General features: G+C 40.6%; 2 protein-coding genes across 3 annotated transcripts in view; both read left to right on the plus strand.

Annotated features, from left to right (window-relative positions):
* The first annotated feature begins 101 nt into the window (after positions 1 to 101).
* Positions 102 to 8,461, plus strand: borcs5 (BLOC-1 related complex subunit 5). Of its 2 annotated transcripts, XM_054777293.1 has the most exons (4): positions 102 to 537; positions 1,195 to 1,338; positions 1,566 to 1,723; positions 3,570 to 8,461. In XM_054777293.1, exons 1-4 carry the CDS (start codon positions 480 to 482, stop codon positions 3,801 to 3,803), a joined length of 594 nt encoding a protein of 197 aa, XP_054633268.1. In that variant the 5' UTR covers positions 102 to 479; the 3' UTR covers positions 3,804 to 8,461. The 2 variants fall into 2 exon arrangements, with proteins under 2 accessions (XP_054633268.1, XP_054633269.1); XM_054777294.1 differs by lacking the exon at positions 1,195 to 1,338.
* A 133-nt stretch (positions 8,462 to 8,594) lies between these two features.
* LOC129181204 (alpha-1,3-mannosyl-glycoprotein 4-beta-N-acetylglucosaminyltransferase C-like) overlaps positions 8,595 to 22,730 on the plus strand; it is a 28,603-nt gene continuing 14,467 nt past the window's right edge. Inside the window, exon 1 of the mRNA XM_054776029.1 lies at positions 8,595 to 8,855. The gene's annotated coding sequence lies outside the window, so the exon portion shown is untranslated. The remainder of the gene's footprint in view (positions 8,856 to 22,730) is intronic.

Below are 22,730 nucleotides of genomic sequence, written 5' to 3' on the forward strand. Positions count from 1 at the left end.
CCCAATAATTGATACACCTACAGGAGGTACAGCAGGTAGTTTTTTTTTTCTTAGCAGGTTTTTTTTTTTTTTTTTTTACTCGTGTCGTGGACAGTGAGCCTTACGTCATCCACCATGTGACCAATATTTACGGAAGTGCAATCCTCCCATTTTGTGAGCTCGTCTGCTACAAGTCTTAACGTCTTTTTAAGGTTAATCGTTAATCTTAACATTACATTTACCCACGCAAGCAACGCATGTCGTCACGTAAAACCACGATTGACATTAGATTTGGTCTTAACGTGTAGTTAATAGCAAATGAACATTAATTGTGTGTAAGCTAACAGCGCTAGCTGTAGTCCAGCACCCTAAATTCAACATCATTGCCACACGGTACTCCAGTCGTTATGAAGTCACTGCCGGTGGTTTGATTGGAGTGTAGTGCTTTTGTTCGACCACGGTTCAACTATCAACTAACATTAGGTTGGGCAGCTAGCACCATGGGGGCCGAGCAGAGCGGAGATGCTGAGCACAAACACTCAGACTACAGCTCGTCTGGTAAGCATATTTCTCCTATTTATTGTTTGTGTTATTCACATGTTCAGTGCTAAGGAAAACCAGCTTTTCATAATAAAAGCACCTTCCTTCCAGTCCTTCCATTGTCATTTTCGTCATCCATCACTTTGATACAGATCACATGACACCCTGCGCCTGTCATTCTTTCCCCATTGAGTCCAAATTTTATAGAATAGAATAGAATAGAACTTTATTGTCTGTTCTATAGAACAGAAATTTGTCTTCCAACACGGCTTATAAAAATTCACTCACAATGAAGTACAATATAAAACACACAACAAAAACTACAATACAACAACAACAGTACTACCGGGCGCTGTTTAAGATAGTTACTGCAACTGGAATAAAGGATTTCTTGTAGGTGTTTTTGCGGGCCAGTGGGGTTTTGTATCGTCTGCCTGATGGCAGCAGAGTGAAGGAGTGGTGCAAGGGGTGTGTGGCATCCTTAGTGATGAGAGTGGCTTTTCTCAGCACTGATTGCCTATACAATTCATTATGCTCCATAGCAGTTGAATAGCATCTATCCTGATGAACTTTCTTGTCGTTTGATTCCACCATTCCATTAAGGGATTGGCAATATTGTATGTTGCACAGTTCTTAGACCAAGGGCCTACTGTAGATGCCTCTACCTTTTTGTAGTGGTTCCCTCTCCAGCCAAGCAGAAGGCCAAGATGGACGACATTGTTGTTGTGGCCCCGGGGACCCAGTCCATGAGAAACATCCACAATGACCCCGATGTCATTAAGCTCCAGGAGATTCCCACCTTCCAGCCCCTCTTGAAAGGTTGGAGACAAGTCTATCTCAAGACTGATGTCCATTTAGCATGTGAAGATTAAAATTTTTGTAATTGCCAGCGTCGGAGCAGTGCCCTCTGTCAGTTCTCTGAAACAGCAGAGGAGACCTGATGTCTAATGGCTAATTGCAATAATTAGCAGTTGTTACGCTATCATCTGGTCAACTACTGCTCTGATTCATCCTGGTTAAGTGCCGTGACCTTTGCTCCCTCTCAGGAGTGTTGAGTGGTCAGACCTCACCCAGCAGTGTGTGTCTGGAGAGACTGGACCCAGCACAGGTCCTGCAGCTGTGCATCCGCTACCAAGACCACCTGCATCAGTGTGCCGAAGCTGTCTCCTTTGACCAGAATGCTTTAGTTAAGCGCATCAAAGAGGTTAGTCCCATGAGACACACATGTATCGCACTGCTGAATCACAAATCTGTTTTGCGTGTGTGAGAGAGTGTGTGATATAAAATTAAAAATAGAATCACCTTTTAAATTTGAATTTTTGGTGAAATTATAATTGACTAAGTTCCCCACTAGATGGCGCAGTTGCACTTTCATACAACTCCATATTGGAATGTTGTGCCTCATTTATCATGGTTATTTGGTTCCAGACCCGACCGCGATAAGTGAATTTCTGTGAAGTAGGATTCAATATTAATAAACACAATTAGAGCATAGAAAACCTGCTTACAACTTTGGAAATACGTGTTTTAACCTTATTAGAGCCCTGTAGGCACGGAATAACACCGCATTAGTCACTTTTACACTCCTACTATTCTTTGTTTACATCACATGCGCAGGCTACAGGATCACTGCAGGGACATAACAGATGACCGACGCTAAAATAGCAAGCTAGCGTTTAAACTAGTTGGCCCCTCCAATTTACTTCTTCTAAACTTATGAAAGTGTTTCAAACAAAGTAGGGAAGAAGGACAAAGAAGCCAAAATCTTACCACTTCCATTTTTCATTTGATCTCAGCCATGGCATGTTGGCTTGGCTCTGCTGGCTCAGTAACCAGTCTCCATTCAGTGTGAAAGGTAAAGTAATCTAATGTCTAACTTGTCTTACAATATTTTTAACTAATAATAGGCAAGGGTTTCCCCCAGCATTTTCTGAAGCTTTGGTGGTGGGCTGCATGTGTTGTGCCGCTACTGCGTCTGCAGGGCTTTTTTTTAATTATTATGACAAATGTCAATTTTTATGACTTATAAATTTATTTGTTGCCTTGTTTATTTAATGTTTTCCAACAACCAGCAGATAACATGAACCGATAACATTGCAAAACAGTCAATTTAATGGCAAAGTTGCTGAGAGCACTTAAAGTGACAGTGTAAAATACTGAGCCTCTTTTTGTTACCTGACCTGTTTAGTCCAATAGTACTATGTGACTAGTACAAAAGTACAACATTTTGTACTATTTGACACAAACCTGATGAATTATAACACGTTAACTTTGACAGCCCTCGTAGAATTAACTCAGTACCTCCCCTTTGATGCGCTACGTCAGACTTCCTATAAGCAGTCAGTATCTGAGAAGTCAAACAATAAATGACGTCTGTGTCATGCCAGTGTAAGCCAGTGTTTCAGGATGCTAGCTGATGTGGAAGGACGGGAGCTACGGCTATGGACAGGCAAGTTTATTTATTTGCACAGTAAGTCTCTGTTAGCAACAGTCAAGAGACCTTCTCAACTCGCACAACACACTTCCGGCCTTCAAAAGAGCGGTTTAGGCTATATTCTGTTTACCTGTGTCCACAAAGTAACGGTTTCATATAAAATAGCTTAGCCCAACATTGAGGCAGCCAACAAAGTATACTACTTATTAAAAGTAAACACCTTTTGTGAAAGTGTACTCCTGTAAAAAGAAACTTTACAACATGTATATTCAAGTTGAATAGTTTCATATTTATATGCTGGTTGAAAATAGCCCTGTAAGAAATTCATAGTAAAGCTGATGAAAAAGTTAATATCATTAAACAATTCATGGAGAAGTTCAGACATTCCATCCAAAAAGAACTCTGGTTAGAGGCCTCCTTTAAACCACGCAAACATTTATGACCCTGCCTCTGAAAAGCATCGGAATCAAAAATCGTTCGAAACCGTAATCGAAGCGAGGATTCTGAACCGGAATTGTTCAAGTTCACGATGCCCAACCCTGTTCATGATGCTCCATGTAGAAAACGCTGTGTTTTGTTCTGCTGTGTGCTGACTCAATAACTTGTGTCGGTCCAGATGGACCTCTCTGTGGAGACCTTGTTCAGCATCATGCAGGAGCGTCAGAAGCGCTACGCCAAGTACGCTGAGCAGATCCAGAAGGTCAACGAGATGTCCATGATCTTGAGACGCATCCAGATGGGCATCGACCAGACGGTGCCGCTGATGGAGCGCCTCAACAACATGTTGCCCGAGAGCGAGCGCTTGGAACCCTTCAGCATGAGGCCAGACGGGGACTCTGGCTCCAAGTAAGGCAGCAAGGGAGCATGAACCTGAGGTGATGACCGCTTCTTTTTACTCTCTTTGGGTTTTGTGGAGTTTCTGTCCAGCCCACTGCTTAGGAGCTTTTGTGTTTGAGTTTTCGAAAACTCTAAAGCTTGCAAGCACAAGACATGATTGCAAATGAGCTCTGGATGCCCCAGAAACCTGAGAAAGTGGAACTTTGTGGATTTAAAGGCTGCACAAACATGGAGAGAAGAAGAACAAACCACACAGCCAGTGTGTTCCCTGCATGAGCTGCTTCTCCTTTTATTGTTTTGGAATAAAATCATAATGATGTGACTCAATGCAAGCCAGGACATTCACATGGAATATTTCCATTAACTTCAGTTATTTGTTGAGCATCACAGTTTTCATGTGAACGTTGCTAACGGCCCCTACAAGCCAAGTTAATTGAAGCTTAGTTTGTTTTTGCTACAAATTAAAGCCATGATTGTTTCCATTCAATCAGGGGTGTCCACATTTTTTCCACTGAGGGCCACATTCTGAAAAATTCAAGGAACGATATTTTTCATTTTGTAAAAAAATGCCCAAATCAATCCAATATTCTAAGAAGGTATATGCTGTATATTTAAGATGAAAACCAGCCTGCATGCTGTCTTTGTGTTAGTAGCATCAACAGTTTTTTTCTTGTTATGTTCCCTTTTTGATCCCCCAATCACATACATACACACACACACACACAAACACACACATACTTTTGCTGCTGATTTGTGTGTTGTTGTTTTTTTTTTTTTGATACTAATTGTATTTTTTAGAATCTGCCGCAAATGGTACCCGGGCCGCACTTTGGACACCCCTGCACTAAAGTAATACTGTTTAGCTGCTGCCTCACATTAACAAATAAATGAAGTGTGTTGTTTTAAAAAGTTGCATTTCAAAATAAAACCGTGCCATGGAAACACAAGCCCCATTTCCACTTAGCAGTACTATTGGATTCTTTTTTCATGTTTCCGGTTCCCTTCTGCCAGTGTTGTGCGGTCACTAAGTAAAAACACTCCTTTAATTGATTTTGTGGGATTTTTTTGCCTTTAATTTGAATAAATAAATACAACAGGACAAAGAGTTTAAGCAAGCAAAAAATCTATTTTTTATCAAAAAACTTATTTGTGAACAATCTAACCATCTAGTGTAACAGTATCGATCTGATACTGACACTAACCCTGGTATCAATACTATCGATATGCAGATCGAGCCATCCGCCCCCGACTGCCTTCTGCAGAACTTGTGTATTTTTTCTGCCTTGCTTTTCAGGGATACTTTTTCCCAAATGCAAGACAATAAAGGCAGGGGTGTCCAAACTTCTACTACGAGGGCCACCTTTGTTCATTATGAAAACATATCTAATGTCGGATGTTAAATGCATTGAAATAAAAACAGCTTACATCTCAGCCTTGAGTTAGAAGTGAGAAAGCATTTTATAATACGTTAGTTTGATATTTCAGCTTGTGACCTTTTTTGGGGGTGCTAATCCTTTTTCATAATATTCTGCGAACTCATTATTTTTAGAATACATTTTTTTTTAATTAAAAAAAGAAAGAAAGAAAACAGGCTGCATGCTACAAATGGCCCACAGGTCACACTTTGGATATTGCCGCCCACGGTGAAGACAAGCCAAAGATGAAAGAGGTGTGATGATGACCATAGAACATACAGTACTACTAAATGTGAAATCTAATCCACTTTCTATCTCTTCAGAGGATGCTTTTTGATGCACCTGTGAGGCATTGAAGCCTGGTGAAGGGGCTGCTCACACTCAAGGGCCTCAAAGCTGGCGTGAATGAGGCTTTCAGGGATTTAGCTTGGCGCTAATAGCCAGCTGCTCATGTGATGGTGTTTTTAAGCTCATGTATGTTCTGCATGCACAACAGAGCCCTTCAGCTGGTGCTGCATTAATGGTACCCCCGCCCCAGTGGAGTTGTTCTTCCCCAACATCTTCAGAGGCTTGAGGGAAGGCTGGTTTAGAAGTTGAAAGTGTTGGATGTTAACAAGACGATGCATCACAATTCCGCCAGCACAGAAATTCAGTGTGAAATGAAAGAAATCCAATTTCCCCTTAAAACGTCTCATTTGAATGTAAATCCGATATGGCCGTCTCCTTCCTGGAAACATTGACTTAATGCTGCTCATCAATGCCGCCTCCTCTTCCTTTCCCCTGCAAATGTCCATAATCTTAACTTCTTCATGATCTTCTCTTTTTGTACTTCTGCCACACAGTCCAAATAATAACACAGTGCAACCTGTTTATGTCGAGGTGTACCACTACACCACTAGTGATACACAGGTTGTACCACAACACCACCAAACATGTTTAATACGACAAAGAAAAAAGGTAATGGTATGAAATATTGCCTTAGGTTGGCCTTGGCGGACAACGTTTGGACACCCCCAATTTAAGATGTTTGCGAGCGTGTGCCGGCGTGGTCTCTTCATCTGGTTAGGATGCAGGCAGCGGTTCGCAGCATGTTTGCATGCAAAGCTCCAAATTAGCGGCTATGAAATATTCACAGCTGGCCTCAGAGGAATAACAGCAGGTGCCCTGTGCGCCGCCTGAGCTGCGAATGAAGCCCATCATGGCCACCGAGTACACGTGCTTAAAGGAAGCGTTCTACTTATCTCCAAACATTTATTATTTACAGACATCGGTGGGATCGGAGGGACACTCGTTTCTTTTTCAATTTTACTGTTTTTTAAACTGTTTTTGCGACATGCAGGAGCAACACAGCAACATTAACAATGAATGACTCATTATTCATCTCAACAGCGGAAGCATGTATGCCAATTATAACAATAATGAGCAATGTACTTCATTCATTGATCATTATTCATATGTTTACATTCAGCCTTTATTTTTACATTTCTGTTACATTTCTTCATTATTTACTATTTATTAATCTGTCTTTCATCTCTTGTTTTAACTTATTTCAAGCTTTTCTGATTTTATTTACACGTATTATTTATGTAACCATTTTTAATTTTACTGTATTTTTTTACTTATTTTATTTGGCTATTTTGTTATTTTCTTCAAACACATTTTATTCATTTTTTCTGTTCCTCTATCACTGCACAACATTTGATTATTTTGTATTTTATTTTGTATTCAACAGCTTTCTTCATTTTTTTCTTCTTCCTTACTTCACTATTGAACACAACATGATCTACAAGTAAATGCTGTTTACATTTCAAGTTTTGCAGCTTTAAAATATAATAATAAATCATGCTGTTTTGTGGTTAGATGCGGCCTATTAGTCAGAAAAGTTGCACATGTGAGCAAATTCTACATATTTTGTGCCTAAATTAAGCATTTTTAAAGTAGAAAAATGGCTAAATGAACTAAAATACAAATGTAAGGCATTCAGAAGAGGCACTCAAAGACTTTGTGGTGATATGTAGTATTCTACACTGGTCTCTAGGTGTCAGTCATGATACTGTAATGTTCAGCAAGACACACAAGCACCAGACTTGATTGCTGTAACAACTGGCTTTTATTGCAGGTTTGAATGATCTCACAACAGGCACAATAATCCCGAAGAAAGCTTTCTAAAACAAACATGGGCTACTGTTGCGGCCCCTAACCTACGGCAAGCTGAAATTCAACTCTGAACCCCCGACGTCACTTTGTCCCCCCGCCACTCAACTCCTCTAGCACCGGAACACATTTACAGCAACACCAATAAGCATGAGTTATATTTATGTCTCGAATGGCTTATTTTCTCTAATTATGTCTACTATATTGGGTAATGATAATCATGTTAAAAACTGTATTTAGAAGGTCATAAACAAATTTTCCATGCTCCAACTATGAAAATATTCCCTTTATAAATAAGGAATTCTACTTGGCGGAAAATCACTTTTCACACCAATTAACCGCAATAAACGCGGGATAGTGGTATCACTCTGTCTTTTCTTATTTGGCCAAATTTCTTTTTTAAATGATCTGGCTGCGGAACATTTCCAAGCAACATTTCCATTGAGCTACAGTATATGAACTACTATGAAGGACAAATATACTGTAGGAGGAATTCTGAGTAACATTACAAGAAAGTATCCTTTACAGTTTTTATCCTGATTTTGCATTTTAATTGATTCAGACATATCCATCAAATTATTCTTTTTTATGTTGTTTGTCACAAAAACCCTCCATAGCCTGTGCAAGAAGAAGCCAAGGTGACACTTTAAAAGTGCTAAAATGGGCCCTATACTGTATCGCTTTGTGGAAAAAGTGAGTGGGGGAAAAAAGGCGAGTATTTGTGACACCCATAAAAACGTCTATTTTTGACACTAATAAAGCCTGGATTATGCTGCTGTATCGAGGCTGTACCGGCTTGCTCCTCCCCCTCCAAACCCTCTTCCGTAGCTTGACGTTGACATTCTCCTCCAATTACATATCAACATTTGCTTTTTTGTATTTATGAATTATTACTGGCTTAGGGCGAATGAGTTGGGTTTTCTGTGAAAAAAAAATTGCACAAATTTGGCATCAATGTTAAATCAGGAACGTGGGGATCGACATCTTTGACATGACTTAGTAGTACTTGAGATCATCATTTTACTTTAAAAAGTGCTGGTTCTTAAGGGTTAAGTGTAGACACACAGTTACGGTCATTTTTTTCAGATGCTCAATAAAAGAATTGATGTGCTCCTCAGTTTCATGTATGGTAAATGTATGGAATGTTGTGCAGGGAGGATGGAGGTGCCATGTGGAGTCCTTGTGGATGCACAGCTGCTGTGTGATGCGTCTGGTCTTTCCACACAGGCGGAGGAGGAGAGGAGCCAATGAGGCATTTGGTGCAGACACACTGTGTTTGTGACACCTTGTGGTAGGTGGAGTCCAGGGTGGGAGGTGGCTTGTGATGATGCTGTGGCTGAGCGAGCGAGTGAGCAAGGGGAGGATGAAAGCAGAGGATGATGAGATGAAGCGGTGTTGCAGCGAGAGGACTCTTTCACTTTCTCCTCTACCGTCCCCCTAACCCCTTGATGTGAGTCATGGAGGAGATTTAGCAGAGAGGAGCTGCCGCTAAGCAGGTGAGAGAGCATCCTCTTTTCTCCACACAACTTCTGTCAGAGTTGAGCTCACTTCTTCTGGGATGTAGTGTGTCAGCGTGTGACATCATGACGAGAATGGTGGTGGTGGTCTGCACGTGTGTCTAGCTACATCCTTGTCTTGTCACTGAGTGATGACACGCATCTGCTGCAGCATCAGGACCGTGCAGCCTCTTGAGTGACAGCTGAGCTGCATCACAGCTTTTATGGACGCTAAACTGCACATCAGCTTTGTCGTATGCTCTCCGTCGCCTTTAACCTGAGGGCAGGACCTCCGTCTGCTCTCAGCAGTGTGGGAATACAACCTTCCTGACTGTGCTCATCAGTGATGCCATCAGTCAGGTCTTCTAATGTTTGGCTTCTTGTTTGTTGGCTAGTGAGTTTGCTAGTTTGTTAGTGTGCAATCCATCCATCCATCCATTTTCTATACCGCTTCTCCTCTTTAGGGTCGCGGGGGCATGCTGGAGCCTATCCCAGCTGACTTTGGGCGACAGGCGGGGTACACCCTGGACTGGTCGCCAGCCAATTGCAGGGCACATATAGACAAACAACCATTCACACTCACATTCATACCTATGGACAATTTAGAGTCACCAATGAACCTAACATGCATGTTTTTGGAATCTGGGAGGAAACACACGCACGCACAGGGAGAACATGCAAACAATGTTACGTGAAAATAAATAAATAAATAAAATCTCAACCCACAGGACTTTATAGAGCAATTTTACTGTACCTAAAGTTTTGGAAGACATCATTTATTTATTGTCCGTTTGGACCGGCCCTTTTAAAGTCTGGGCAAAGTCCACCCAGTATCAAGTAAGGTTTACAACTGAATATCAAAAGGAGTAGATACAAACAATTGTAATGCCAGCACTGGAGAGAGCGGTCAGCCCGCCAGCCAAGTCTAGCGATCTCTAAAGTGAAACTGAGTTCCTTTTTCATTAGCCTGCTGCAGAGGCGGTCTCAATGATCAGGAAACTTAACCGTTAACGTTAACTGTTGGTGTATTGATGATTGTCTGATCCGGTTTCAAACCTTGGCTAGGGGGCTAGGCAACTCATAATGGAACTGTGTGTGTGTGCGCACCTAACAGGGTGCCTTTTGTTCCAAATGAAAGGTCTTGGTCAATGTGTTATTTCTCTGTTGCAGATAAGCACATACATGTTGCAAAATCCAGAACAGAGTGAAAAATATTCAATTCCTAACATGCCTATCAAGGACTTAAAGCAGTCTTACCAATTTAGCCACTTTGTTATTATATACAGAACAGCTAGTATTCAGACCCCTCTAGTGACTCTTTCGAAAAAAAAGGAGTAGGAACAAATCTGAAGACTTTTGCTAGTGTTATTGGAGACTTCTGACGTGAAAGTACATACAGTATCGCTTTTAAAGGTGCTGTCTGTCATGGTGAGGTACCGTACTGAGGGCGTGAGCGTTCAAACGCACAATATCCTGCCCTCTTTCTGTTCAGCCATGACCGCTGATTATCGATAGCTTCTCTGAGAGTGTATGCGTATGTACGCGCACATTAAGAGCATCTGCCTGTGCACGAGCTGTGAGTGAGAGACCGGCCAAACGACAAATCTCCTCCAGTTTCAATCGTAATTGTGAAGAATAATGACGTTTTTATGTACAATCTCTTCTCTGAAACCACTACTGGTAACATACTAGCCGATGGTGGTGTTCTTATATTTTTTGGTTGAAAAAAGTGTAATTTGGAGCCAAGGTGAGATAGCACCTTTAAGAATGAGGGAACGGCTTCTTGAGACGTCATCTGTACTTCTGTGAAGACGGTGTCGGACGTTTTGCTCCTCATCCGAAGAGCTTTGTCAGCGAACTAACAAGAGGAGTAAAGGAAGCTATTTTTGTCAAACAACAGAACCCATCATTGAATCGGAATGGTGGTTTGAGGTTTAATTTGGACCCTGTGTTCAGCAGGTTACTGAGACCAAAACCCACAGCTCTTAGTCTTGCAAATGAGGTAGAGCCAGGGCCGAGCCAGAACAATAGATGCTAACGAGCCAGTATCAGAGTCGTTCATACCCAACTACAGGGAGCTACACTTCCCTTTGATCGGAGGTGCTAATGGCAGGAGAGGATTAGACCACTACTCCGCCCAGGCTTAGTGTAAGGACCAATAGGAGGAGGGCGTTGGCACACCTATTCCGCCCACTCTTACTGTATTTAAGGCCTAGGCTACCAGCACTTATTAGTTCGCTGACGAAGCTCTTCGGATGAGGAGCGAAACGTCCGACACCTTCTTCACAGAAGTACAGATGACGTCTCAAGAAGCCTTTTCCTCGTTGGACAACTCCTGTACAACTGAGAGCCTACACAGACCTTTAAGAATGGTTTATGCTTCTGTCGAGGTGCCTGAACAATGGCAATTAAAGAGAGACAAAGTCTTATGTACCTGGAACTAATCCATGCGTTACTACAGTCACTTTTAATGAAAATGTTGATCCAAAATTGCATAAGATATTTGCAAAGGTGGGCTCTACGTCCTCTGAATGAGTCGTATAAACACAGAAACTGGCCAGTCATGCATATTAAACCATGATGTTATTTAGCGACTTTTAGGACAGCCAATAGCTAGTGCTGGGCAAATATTATAAGTATTTGATCCCCTGCTGATTATTGTGTTTACGCCCTTGCACACATGAAAAGTCCAGAATTTTTTTGCTAGGTTTATTGTAACAGAGACATACTGTAAAAAAAAAAAAAAATCCAGAAAAAAGTAGAATATTATAAAGGTTATAAATGAATTTGTATTTGATTGGATGAAATAAGTATTCGACCCCAAAGAAAACATGACTTAGTTCTTGAGAAATCCTTGCTGGCAAGCACGGAGGCCATTTCTCTCCCTCCAAACACGCCCAGTCCACTTAATGCCAAGGAGCTCATTGTGGTGTCATGTGACCACATCACATTCTCCCAGGCCTTGTGTGAATCATTCAGGTGTTGATTGTCAAACGTGCTGATGGCTCTGTGTGTCCTCTTGTTGGCACTGCAGGATGTCAATCCATGACGGCAAAGAGCGTTACTAATGTGTTTCTTGCTGACTGTGCTCCCGACTCCTTTGACATCATTAACCAGCTCCTCCCTTGGAATTCTGGGCTGCTCCCTCACCTTTCTCCTAATCATCCTTACCCTACCTTGTGTGCGGTGCATGGAGCTCCAGAGTGAGGGCGATTGACTGTTATCTCCATTTATGAATTATTGTACCAATAGTGGTCTCTTTCTCGCCAAGCTTCTCGCTGATGGTCTTCTTGATAGTCTCTTCCAGTCTTATACGAGTTTACAATCTTGCCCCTGAGGTCCTTTGACAGCGCTTTGGTCTTGCCCATGGTGGTGGAAAGTTTCTGTGACAGGTGTCTTTTTACTTGCCTAGAGGGACAGGACTCATTTGTGTACTTCATGAATACGTAACTGGGTAACTGGTCTGTGGGGGTCAAAATGCTTGCTGGTTGGTAGCGGATCAAACACTTATTTCACCTTTTTATTTATTTATTTCACCTTTTTATTTCACACCTTATTTCATGTTTTTTTCTGGATTTCTGTCTTTCTTTGTTACCTACTATAAAAATGATGTACTGTTCATATCTTTGCAATGGAAGTGCACTTCAGTATGTGTACTGTGTGCACTGTGTACTTAGTTCTCAAGTGCACACATTTTGACAATGTAATGCTGTCCCACATCCCACATATTTACCCGCTTCTTCTTCTTTTCTCCTTTTTAATGGGGAATTGCAACCACTCGACACATTATAGGCATCATTTGGATTGTCCCATAAAATTTGTGCCAGATTTTTTTCCTCACTGTTCCATTGTACAATAATTAAAAGTGAATTTGTTTTTACTTTTAAAATAAAACCATGTACAAACTTTTTAAATAAAACATATATTTGGTTGTTCTCTACTTTACAACCGCCATTATTTCAAGTTAGTCCCTCCCCTTCCACTACGTAGCACAGGATTGTGACAATTAAGGATGGTGTGTGTCCAGCAGCACTATGAGCGTATTGAGTGCAACGTCCCTTTACTCACAGTGCACTGCATTGTGCCGTACTTCTCAGTGTGAACACACTTATGCACTCAAAAGACTAAGTAAGAAACAGAAGTGCACCAGTTGAAAGACAGTATTAGAGTTTGGATCTCCTTGTCTCCAGGTGGGATATTTCCAAGCAGTCTTGAATGCAACATTAGCTCATAAAGACCACATCCCTCCAATCGCACACGCTCACACACACCTTAGAAGTGGGATTAGTGCAGCATCAGTCTTGAAAGGCCTTGACTGAAAGTAGACAACATGAAGGTCATCGGGTGGTATCGATCCAAAGCGCCTCCTTTTCATCCTTGTTGACTCTTCTCTAACATTCGTTCATTCTTTTGCCGCTTCGTGCTGCTGTGTGCTTTATTGCACCTGTGATTAATCAATAAAGCAAAGCTTTATTGTCATTGTAGTCAAGACATACAATGAAATTACCACAACAGCTCTGTTAGATTATCAAATATTATATGAAAATACAAAATTTTGGTTATGTCAACAACCGCTTATGTCGATGTCATTCAGCCAGTCAGAGGCGTGTCGACTTAAACGCATTCAAATGTATTACTATTCTTTACTAGTGATTTTAAAGCCATTACCATCATAAGTATGTCAAGTATATATTAATTAAAGCCTCCAAAATAAAAGTTAAACATGTTAAATGGCAGTTTGTTCTGTTAATGTTACATTAGGGGTGTCCAAAATGTAAAAATAAAATAAATTCATTATTAATAGGAGTGTCACGAGACAAGACAATACACGATATTGGGTCTACGAGACCGGAACGTGTCTTCCTACCTGTTTGGAGGCGATAGACGAGGACAACAGACACGCATGCACGTGGCAATGTATTGAGGCAGGCAAAATTGTCAAGTATATATAAAATATGGTCTAAATTTATTCAAAAATGTACATCTACAAATGCCTGATCTCAATTCCACAGAATTTGCAGATTTTTTTTCCTATTATTATTATTTTTCTTCTTCTCTTATTAATTCACTATGTTTAGTAATTTATTCCTCAAAATCCTGTTTTTCCTTCCTCTTCAATATTAGTATTACCACTACAGTATTATCAGTGTTGTAATATTGATACATATATACAAGTACCTGTAAACACTGTGCACACACACACTCCCTCTCCATGTGTTCCTTGCTGTCTGTTGGTTGAGATAAGTATGTCCGTATATCAAGTTCATTTTCATTTCTTGTGTGATTAATTCATTCATTTTTTTTATCACCCCAGGCTTAATGAGATATTACACTAATTTGCTTTGTCACATAAGATGTTTTGTTCAAATAGCTTAGCATAAAATTACCTACATTGAATTGCTTTTATCATCTTCAATGCATAAAACATATCCAAGTATGCATCATTCGGAGAATGTCAGTCTCTCCAAATCGCCAACGCTTGAAACCATTAAAACGTTTCCTCCATCTGCTGCCTCAAACACGTCAAACTTTGATCCCCACATCTGCTGCGTGTTAACACCTCTACTTTTACAAAGTGTCTTTCAGACGAGCACATTTATCACGCTGCTTTATAACGTCTGTGTTGTGCTTTCTGGCCGAATCATCTGTGTCTTATGAGTACAGATATCAAACAAACAATAAAAGAGGCAGTTGCTGTGATATCAAAAAATAGTCACCCAAGGTTTAAAGATGGGTTTATTAGCATATCCACATTGGCCGCAGTTAACACAATGTACAACAAGTCTTAAAAAAATCTGAAATTATACAGCAGGTGAGCAGGGGTTGACTCCACCCCGGGAACGACCAAAAAAGGTTACCGCAACACAGAGAAAAAACCAACACAGCAGGATCCTGACAAATGCAAAGCAACAATTATTTAAAAATTATTTAAATTATTTAAAAATTATTTAAAAATTTAAAAAGAAGAAAATATTCATCTATATTGTTTATTTCTACTGCTATATACGTACTATTAAAAATATATATATATATAATATGATTTATTTCAATAATAATACTGTAATGCTATAAAATGATGATAATATATAACATTTTATATATTAGTTATTATAATATATAAATATATAATAATAGCATATAATACAATTATTATAAAATAATAATTTATATAAAATACAATATACATATATAAATATATGATTCAAATGTGTTTTATATATTTCTATATCATATAGCCATTCTTTCACCCCCCCAGTTAACATAACATATTTATTTATATTATATAATTTTTTTTATGCCCAGTCTAGGGTGAACCCTGCCGATCGCCCAAAGTTAGCGCTGGGATAGGCTCCAGCATACCCGTGACCCTAATGAGCGCAAGCGGGACAGAAAATGGATGGAAAGATGGATATTATTTGCCCCAAATATTTTTGGTAATAATTGTATAATAAATGTACCATTTTGTGGTTTTCTCAATGCTGGTTCATACTGTACATCACAGCAGATCATAGCAATCCCCAGCTACCATGCAGAGCGCCTAGTGGTTAAATAATAATCGTGATAGTATTAATTGTAATAATCCTAATAATGATATCACATTTATACATTTATAGTGCATTTATTGGCATTGAAAGAGGCTGGTTGAGAGAAGTACTGGAATAACATTAGAGCAATCGGATGGTCTCGTCAACATGCTATGACATCTTGCTCGCTTCCTGTCTGATATCATTTTGGTTGGAAAAATCCAAATATCCATAACCAGTAAGTGTCCCAGTGCACCTGTTATGAACAACGCAATTTTGTTGTATTTATTTTTCACATTATATGATAATTTATGGTTAAAGTCACACAATGTACCAATAAATGATTGACAAACAAAGAAAGGCACCAGGCTGTAAGGTGAGGAAGCACTCTGCTGTCCATAAAGATGAGCAGGTTACCATGGACGACCACGGCATACTGATGACTGACTCCCCGCTGAGAAGATAAAACCCAGTTGACATATACAGGGTCTAAACAGCCCTTGGCAAAACACCACCCTAGTAACCCACAAAGCCGGACCCCCGGTGGGCACCTTAGTAGACTTTCTGGACAGCACATAACTGAGACTGGAGAACCTTTATACTCCCACCAAGTGGTCTGAGAAGACTTGAAGGAAACGTGGCTTTTAAGCTTTAAAAGTATTTCTACCACCTGTTCAGTCGGGTTTTCAAGTGCTCCATGCTGATACCATCGGTGTGGTGCTGGTGGCTCATTGGTCGAGCCATTACACAGTCTCCACTGCAGATAAAAAGTAGTCACGGCATGGAACTTAAACTTAAACTCGCTGTCCTCATATTTATATGTAAAAAAACGCTTCTTCTGCAGTAAGAGGAGATGATGTCAACTTTTTCTGCACGCTGCAATCAACCTAACAGACTCGATGATTGGCAGCCGTAGAATCTCCACATCATTAAGACACTTTTTGTATCCTACAGCAGAAGGTGGAAATCTATCTTCAAGTCTATTATCATTTAAATATGTTTCAATAAATACAGTATTATATATACAGTATATACGAGGCGTGTCAGAAAAGTTCCAAGACTGGTGTCACAAAATATATATTTCAAATCCAAACTGCAAGTTTTCCCCTTCAAAGTAATCCCTGTGGAATCTGATGCATTTTCCCAACCTGGTCTGCAACGCCTTCATGCATTCCTGGAAGGATTCTTCCGGGATCCTTTGCAGTTTTGTTGTCAAGACCATGTTGATGTCATCAACGTTTTGAAAACGGGTCCCCTTGATGACCATCACGAGCTTGGGGAAGAGGAAAAAAATCACACAGAGCTCCGTTGGGTGAGTAGGGAGGTTGCTCCAGCATGGTGATGCAAACACAATTTGAAATGCATATAAATGAGGAATGAAAGAGATAAATGAACATTTAAGGTCACGTTTACCTTCACTGACAACGTAATTGTTGACAAAAACAGCAATGTGGCCGCAAGATCCACTTGGACACCACCTTCGTGTTTTGCTATGAGTTATTTCTTGAATACAGTAGTGTTTCTCACCTTCATCAAAGCTTGCAACTTTCTTTGGCTCCATTGTGGGTTACTTTGCAGCCTTGATCAGGAAGAAAAGCAGATTCTTGTGACGAACTACCGCTATAGTGGAAGCCACTGATGATGTCATAGATGGGCGACAGAGCGAGGAGACAATGGTTTCCGATTCCGGTTTCCATGCTAACACGATGCTAACGAGGATGTTTTGTGATAAAAAGAAAAAATTGCAAACACAGATGGACTCATGCAGCATATTAATAAGACGACGTGACGTACTGTACGCTATATTGTATGCTAACCGGGAAATGTACACGAACCGAGGCAAAATTTTTGCATACATTTTTGACTTAAACTGAAAAATACTCTAACAGGGGCGTACACAAACCGAGGTTCCACTGTATAAATATACAGTATATATATTTGTATATATAATAGATGTTCTGTAGTGTACGTAAATAAATATGTTAAAGACGCTTCATTGGGTTTACTTTCCCAGCGTTAAAAGACTGTGTGTGTGTGTGTGTAGGCATGCTGCGTCGCACGGGAAAAGTATGTGTGTGTGTGTGTGTGTGTGTGTGTGTGTGTGTGTGTGTGTGTAGGGGGGGCTCTTTATCCCATCAGTTGGATGTCACGTTGTAATCTTCTTATAACACGAGGGGGAAAAAAGTAGCAAAAGCCGCTTTTGATTCGCATTTGGCAGCTCTAATCTTGTTCCCCCTAAATCCTCTCCGAGATGATTTTTGTCAGCAATATTCAACAGTTGCTATACATGCACACCATCCATCCATCCATCCATCCATCCATCCATCCATCCATCCATCCATCTACTGTATAAACCAGGGGTCACCAACGTTTTTCCTTACAAAATGAAAATGGCCAAGAGCTACTCATTTTTGTAACATTTATTTTCAGAGCTTATTTTAAACCCAAACAAAGCAAATATGCTTGTTTTACCAGAACATTAACAAAATGCTGGTGTCCACAACTCCCATTTTGTATTTCAGAATGCATTTCTTTCTACTGTTCTTTCATTATTAACTGAAAACCTGAATGAAAAGCAGGCTTGCGGGCACCTCATGTGGTCGTGGGGGGCTACCTGGTGCCCGCGGGCACCACGTTGGTGACCCCTGGTATAAACCATATCCATATAAAACACCGATTGTAAAGCAACACTATGCAGTCATTTTAACACCAAAAATCATTCAAAATCATGTGGATGCAACACTGGCATATACCACCAGCATCTTGTGTTGTTGCCATAGCGACTCCACATCGCCTGCATTCGTGGTCTTTAATGTTGTCGGATCAGCCAGGGCACCTCAAGTATTGCACTGCCATTGACACGAATGAACTGTTAAAAGTCAACACACGTAGGGGAAGCCCTGGAGAGAAATAAATTAAGACATTGGTACATTTTGCAAATGAACTTGTGTGAATAAATAATGTTAGATTCATCTATGAATTCATGAATAAAAATGGGTTTTAGGTGCCTTTCGGTCGTTGCTGTGGTACAGTCCGGGTTAATACTGCCATGCTTTTATTTTGAGCTTACTTTGCACTGAACAGGGAGTCACTGTATGCATGTTTTAATGCCGTGTAACGAGACAGTACTTATGTTGCTGCTGTCGTTTTGATGACGTGAATATTTTGTATTTTCTTCATTGCTGCGTCTTGTGAGGTCACAATGTTCTACTGCTTGTCAAAACACTCGTTAGCACTTCATTAGCTGAGTCGTCAACAGTGTCATGTGACAAATGAGGACACAATCATGTGTAGCACCCTTCCAGATAAACAGGCCTTTTATTTTTGATAGAGGTCTCTGCTGAGTTAGCCTGCTTCATGACATCGGGGAGGAAAAATGGCAAATTGAGTCGCCAATTAACCTAACATGCATGTTTTTGGAATGTAGGAGGAAACCGGAGTACCTGGAGGAAACTCACGCACGCACAGGGAGAACATGCAAACTCCACACAGAGATGTCCAACGGAGATTTGAACCCAGATCTTCCCGATCTCCAGACTGTGTGGCCAACATGCCAACCACTAGGCCACCGTGGTGCCGTCCCCCAAACTAATATCCCAAAAATTACAACTTTACTCAATGTTTTTGCTTTCTCATAATATTTATATACAGTAGACGCCCCTACAACGTGTAAATAATTCGTTCCGAGAACCTTGATGTTATCGGGTCTTTATGTTATACGAAGCGTAAAATACATGTAAATAGCCTAATCCGTTCCAGATCTTCCCAAACTCACCCCTTTGGCCCTTCAAAATATTCAAAACCCACCAAATATGGTGGGAAAATATAAGAAAACGTTAGCATAAACATAGTAGAGTAACATTCCAATATAAAATAAGATAATAAATAAGATTACTGTAAATGAATCAAACTGAAAAATAAAAACAATCAACTAGTTTAAGGGCGACTACGATGAGGAAGGGAGGTTGAAGGGAGAAGCCTGTCTCTCACACAAACTCACATATGTGCTGTATAAGTCAGCCAATGAGATGAGAGTGTAGGCGGTGCCCCGATAATCAGCCAATGAGATGAGAGCGTAGGCGGTGCCCCGATAATCAGCCAATGAGATGAGAGCGTAGGCGGCGCCCCGATAATCAGCCAATGAGATGAGAGCGTAGGCGGCGCCCCGATAATCAGCCAATGAGATGAGAGCGTAGGCGGTGCCTCGATAATCAGCCAATGAGAGCGTGAAGCGTCAGAATTTCTGGATCATTTCCTGCTTGGTTTCTATCGACAACTTTTCCCTTTTTTTCTTATCACTTACACTTGGTTTAGGGGCCATGATTACGGTAATTTAACGGTATGTTAACACAAAGAAAAGTAAAAAAATTAAGAGGAGATTTCAATGCGTGCGAACTAGTTTAAGGGTGACTACGATGAGGAAGGGAGAAGCATGTCTCTCACACAAACTTACGGACGTGCTGGATAAGTCAGCCAATGAGATGAGAGCGTAGGCGGTGCCCCGATAATCAGCCAATGAGAGCGTGAAGCGTCAGAAGGCGTCACCAGTGTTTTTTGTCATTTTTGGCTTTACATTATATTTTTCAAATGTGCCGCGGACCGCAAATTGTCGCACTTTGGACACTCCTGGTTTAAGGTGTCAAATATGGCTTACATGCAAGTTCATCCGGCCCACTGAACTTTTTGGGGAAACAGACAGACGTCAAATAACAAAGTGCTTAAGACCACCTTCACAATTAAGGTATTCTTGTTTCAACTGTGCCTATGGATTTACTTGTGAGGAAGTGGCCACAGTATTATATATAGCACTGATTGTTTGCAACAATTGTTACGAAGGGTGCCCGATTCAGACTAAAAGTCATGATAATTTAACTGCACACGACAAGAAACTATACCACTTTAAAACGATGACAAGCTGTACAAAATAACACCTTAAAGACGCATAAGACAGTCAAAAGTGGTCATTTTTACTACAGCAAAGTATGCTGGGAAACACATAATGCACCCATTCCACAGCTGCAAACTCTTCTTCTCTCTTTAAGGCAGATAGAATTGTTGATGTAAATGCACTCAAGTGCTCAACAGATTTACTCTGCCAGGGAAAAGTGTGAGATACACTTCCCCTGTTATACAGAATTTATTAGACTTTGATGTTTTGTTATGAGGCAAATTTGGAGCGGCCGGACCGGAGCAGGAGGGGACAGAGAAGAAGAGAAAAGAAAACAGAGGCGGGGGTGCGGGGATAAGAGAGGGACAAAAAAGAAAGAGACAAGGACAACAGCAGCAACAACAATTGTGACTACAATAACAGAACAACAGAAACAAACAGGACTACATCAGCACATGTCTGTAACGACTATAAAGACCCTGACGGAAAGGACAAAATAATATCAACAACCACAATGACAATACTGCATTGAAACAGTCACGCATAATAGTAGTCATGAAATGATGAACCATGATAGTGAACAGAATGACAATAACTGTAATGCACATAATTGTAAAAACTATAATCATATTGCTGACATCACCGTTGCTGTAATAAAACAACATAATAACACCCTGGTTAAGTACGTATGTATTGTGAGTGTGCATATGTACTTGTGTACAGGTATCTCTGTATGTGTGTAAGTCTTCATATATATGAAGGTGCGCGAGTGGGTGAGTGTGTAATTGTCACTGAGAATGCATGAAAGGAGAGGGGAAGTGGAAGTGACACTTACAAAGTACACCGTTTCAAAATAACAGTCTCCACATACAGTAGACGTGCATAAACATGGAGCATTCTTAATAGGTAGTGGCAAATCAATCTGTGGTGGAAAAAATTTATGAGTGGCGGGCCGCCACAAATGGTCTCCCAGTGCACGAGCTTCAAAAGGTTTTCCAAGATGATTACATTGTGTTGTCTCCAAATTTGGGCGTGATTGTGAGCTTCCCATCACGACTACGCTTGTCGCCATGGAGACCAACATCTTCCCTTGCATCGTCATATCACTTTCCTGTGCAAAGCTCCCAAAGTAGCACGAGTGTCGTTTCCTCCTTCTCCTCCTCCTCCTCCTCCTCCTGCTCACAAGCTTAACTTCATGCATCCTCTACTTCATCATACCCCCATCCCATGCGTCCTCCCCTCTTTCATCAGCACACATTGTCATGTGTCCTCCATAACAAACAGCCAAGTGTCACTATGAGGCTTCACTGAAGTAACCCCGCCCCCTCCACCCCATGGTAATGAATGATTGACACGTCCCAGGTGATGTCATATCCTGCAGCCATGATGGAACACAGAGCAGCTCTCATAAAACATTTTTACTGGAGTCTCATGGATGGCATTCCATGAATCATTCATGAGACAGTAGGCCACACAACACATGCACTACATAGATACATAGATACATAGATAGATAGGAAGGTAGATATACTGTACACATACATATACGCATAGGTGGATGTACACTTAGATATACACTTGTGTAGATATATATATATATATATATGCATAGATAGATATACACTTTGATATACACATAGTTAGATAAATATACACATAGATAGATTTTAGATAGATATTAACACATTTTCAACAACACACTCCCATTTTTAACAAACACATTTTAACGCAACACATTTTCCACAGCACATTCCCATTTTTAACAAAGAATTTTGAAGACAACACATTTTCAACAACACTCTCATTTTTAACAAACATAGTAACACAACACATTTTGACACAACACATTTTCAACAACACACTTTCATTTTCAACAAACACACGTTCACACAACACATTCTCGGTAAAGGAAAACATTTGAACACAACACATTCCCATTTTCAGAAAACACATTTTCAGTTTCAACAGACGTTCCACAACACATTTTGAAGGGATAGTTCGGAAGCAGGCCTATTAACTTTTAAACTTTAATCACACGCTCTGTCCAGGTTGTATCATACAACTCTTAGCCTTCCTCTCTCCTCTTCCTCGGCTTCCTGTAGCTGTTGGTCCCATTAGCAGTGTCACAGTGCCCTCTGCTGGTCAGGCATACCAGTAGAAATATGGACTTATCAGGCAAAACACATGAAAATATAGACCAGTCGGCTTGTGTTCGTATCTCCAAGTGTTCGCATGTCGGATGTTCATTAGTAGGGGACTTAGTGTATATGTGTGTGTGTGTGTGTGTGTCTTTATGGTGTTGCCATTACACTGTGTTGATGTGTTTATGTCAGAAGAGTCAAAAAGTTTCGTCAGACTGTGTGACTCTGTGGGGACACTACACCGTGCCTTCGTCTGCCATCATAACAAAGAGGCGTGGCTTGCCACGATGCGCATGCATTAATTACGCACAGCACACAGCAC

The sequence above is a fragment of the Dunckerocampus dactyliophorus genome, chromosome 5 (assembly GCF_027744805.1).
Source record: "Dunckerocampus dactyliophorus isolate RoL2022-P2 chromosome 5, RoL_Ddac_1.1, whole genome shotgun sequence".
Lineage (NCBI taxonomy): Eukaryota > Metazoa > Chordata > Actinopteri > Syngnathiformes > Syngnathidae > Dunckerocampus > Dunckerocampus dactyliophorus.

What these genes read in the sequence shown, in the direction of transcription:
- borcs5 (XM_054777293.1), top strand. Translation starts at nt 480, where the DNA reads ATGGGGGCCGAGCAGAGCGGAGATGCTGAGCACAAACACTCAGACTAC. An exon ending in CTTCCAGCCCCTCTTGAAAG is followed by an intron (nt 1,339 to 1,565) that starts GTTGGAGACAAG and finishes GCTCCCTCTCAG; the next exon opens with GAGTGTTGAGTGGTCAGACC. An exon ending in TAGTTAAGCGCATCAAAGAG is followed by an intron (nt 1,724 to 3,569) that starts GTTAGTCCCATG and finishes GTGTCGGTCCAG; the next exon opens with ATGGACCTCTCTGTGGAGAC.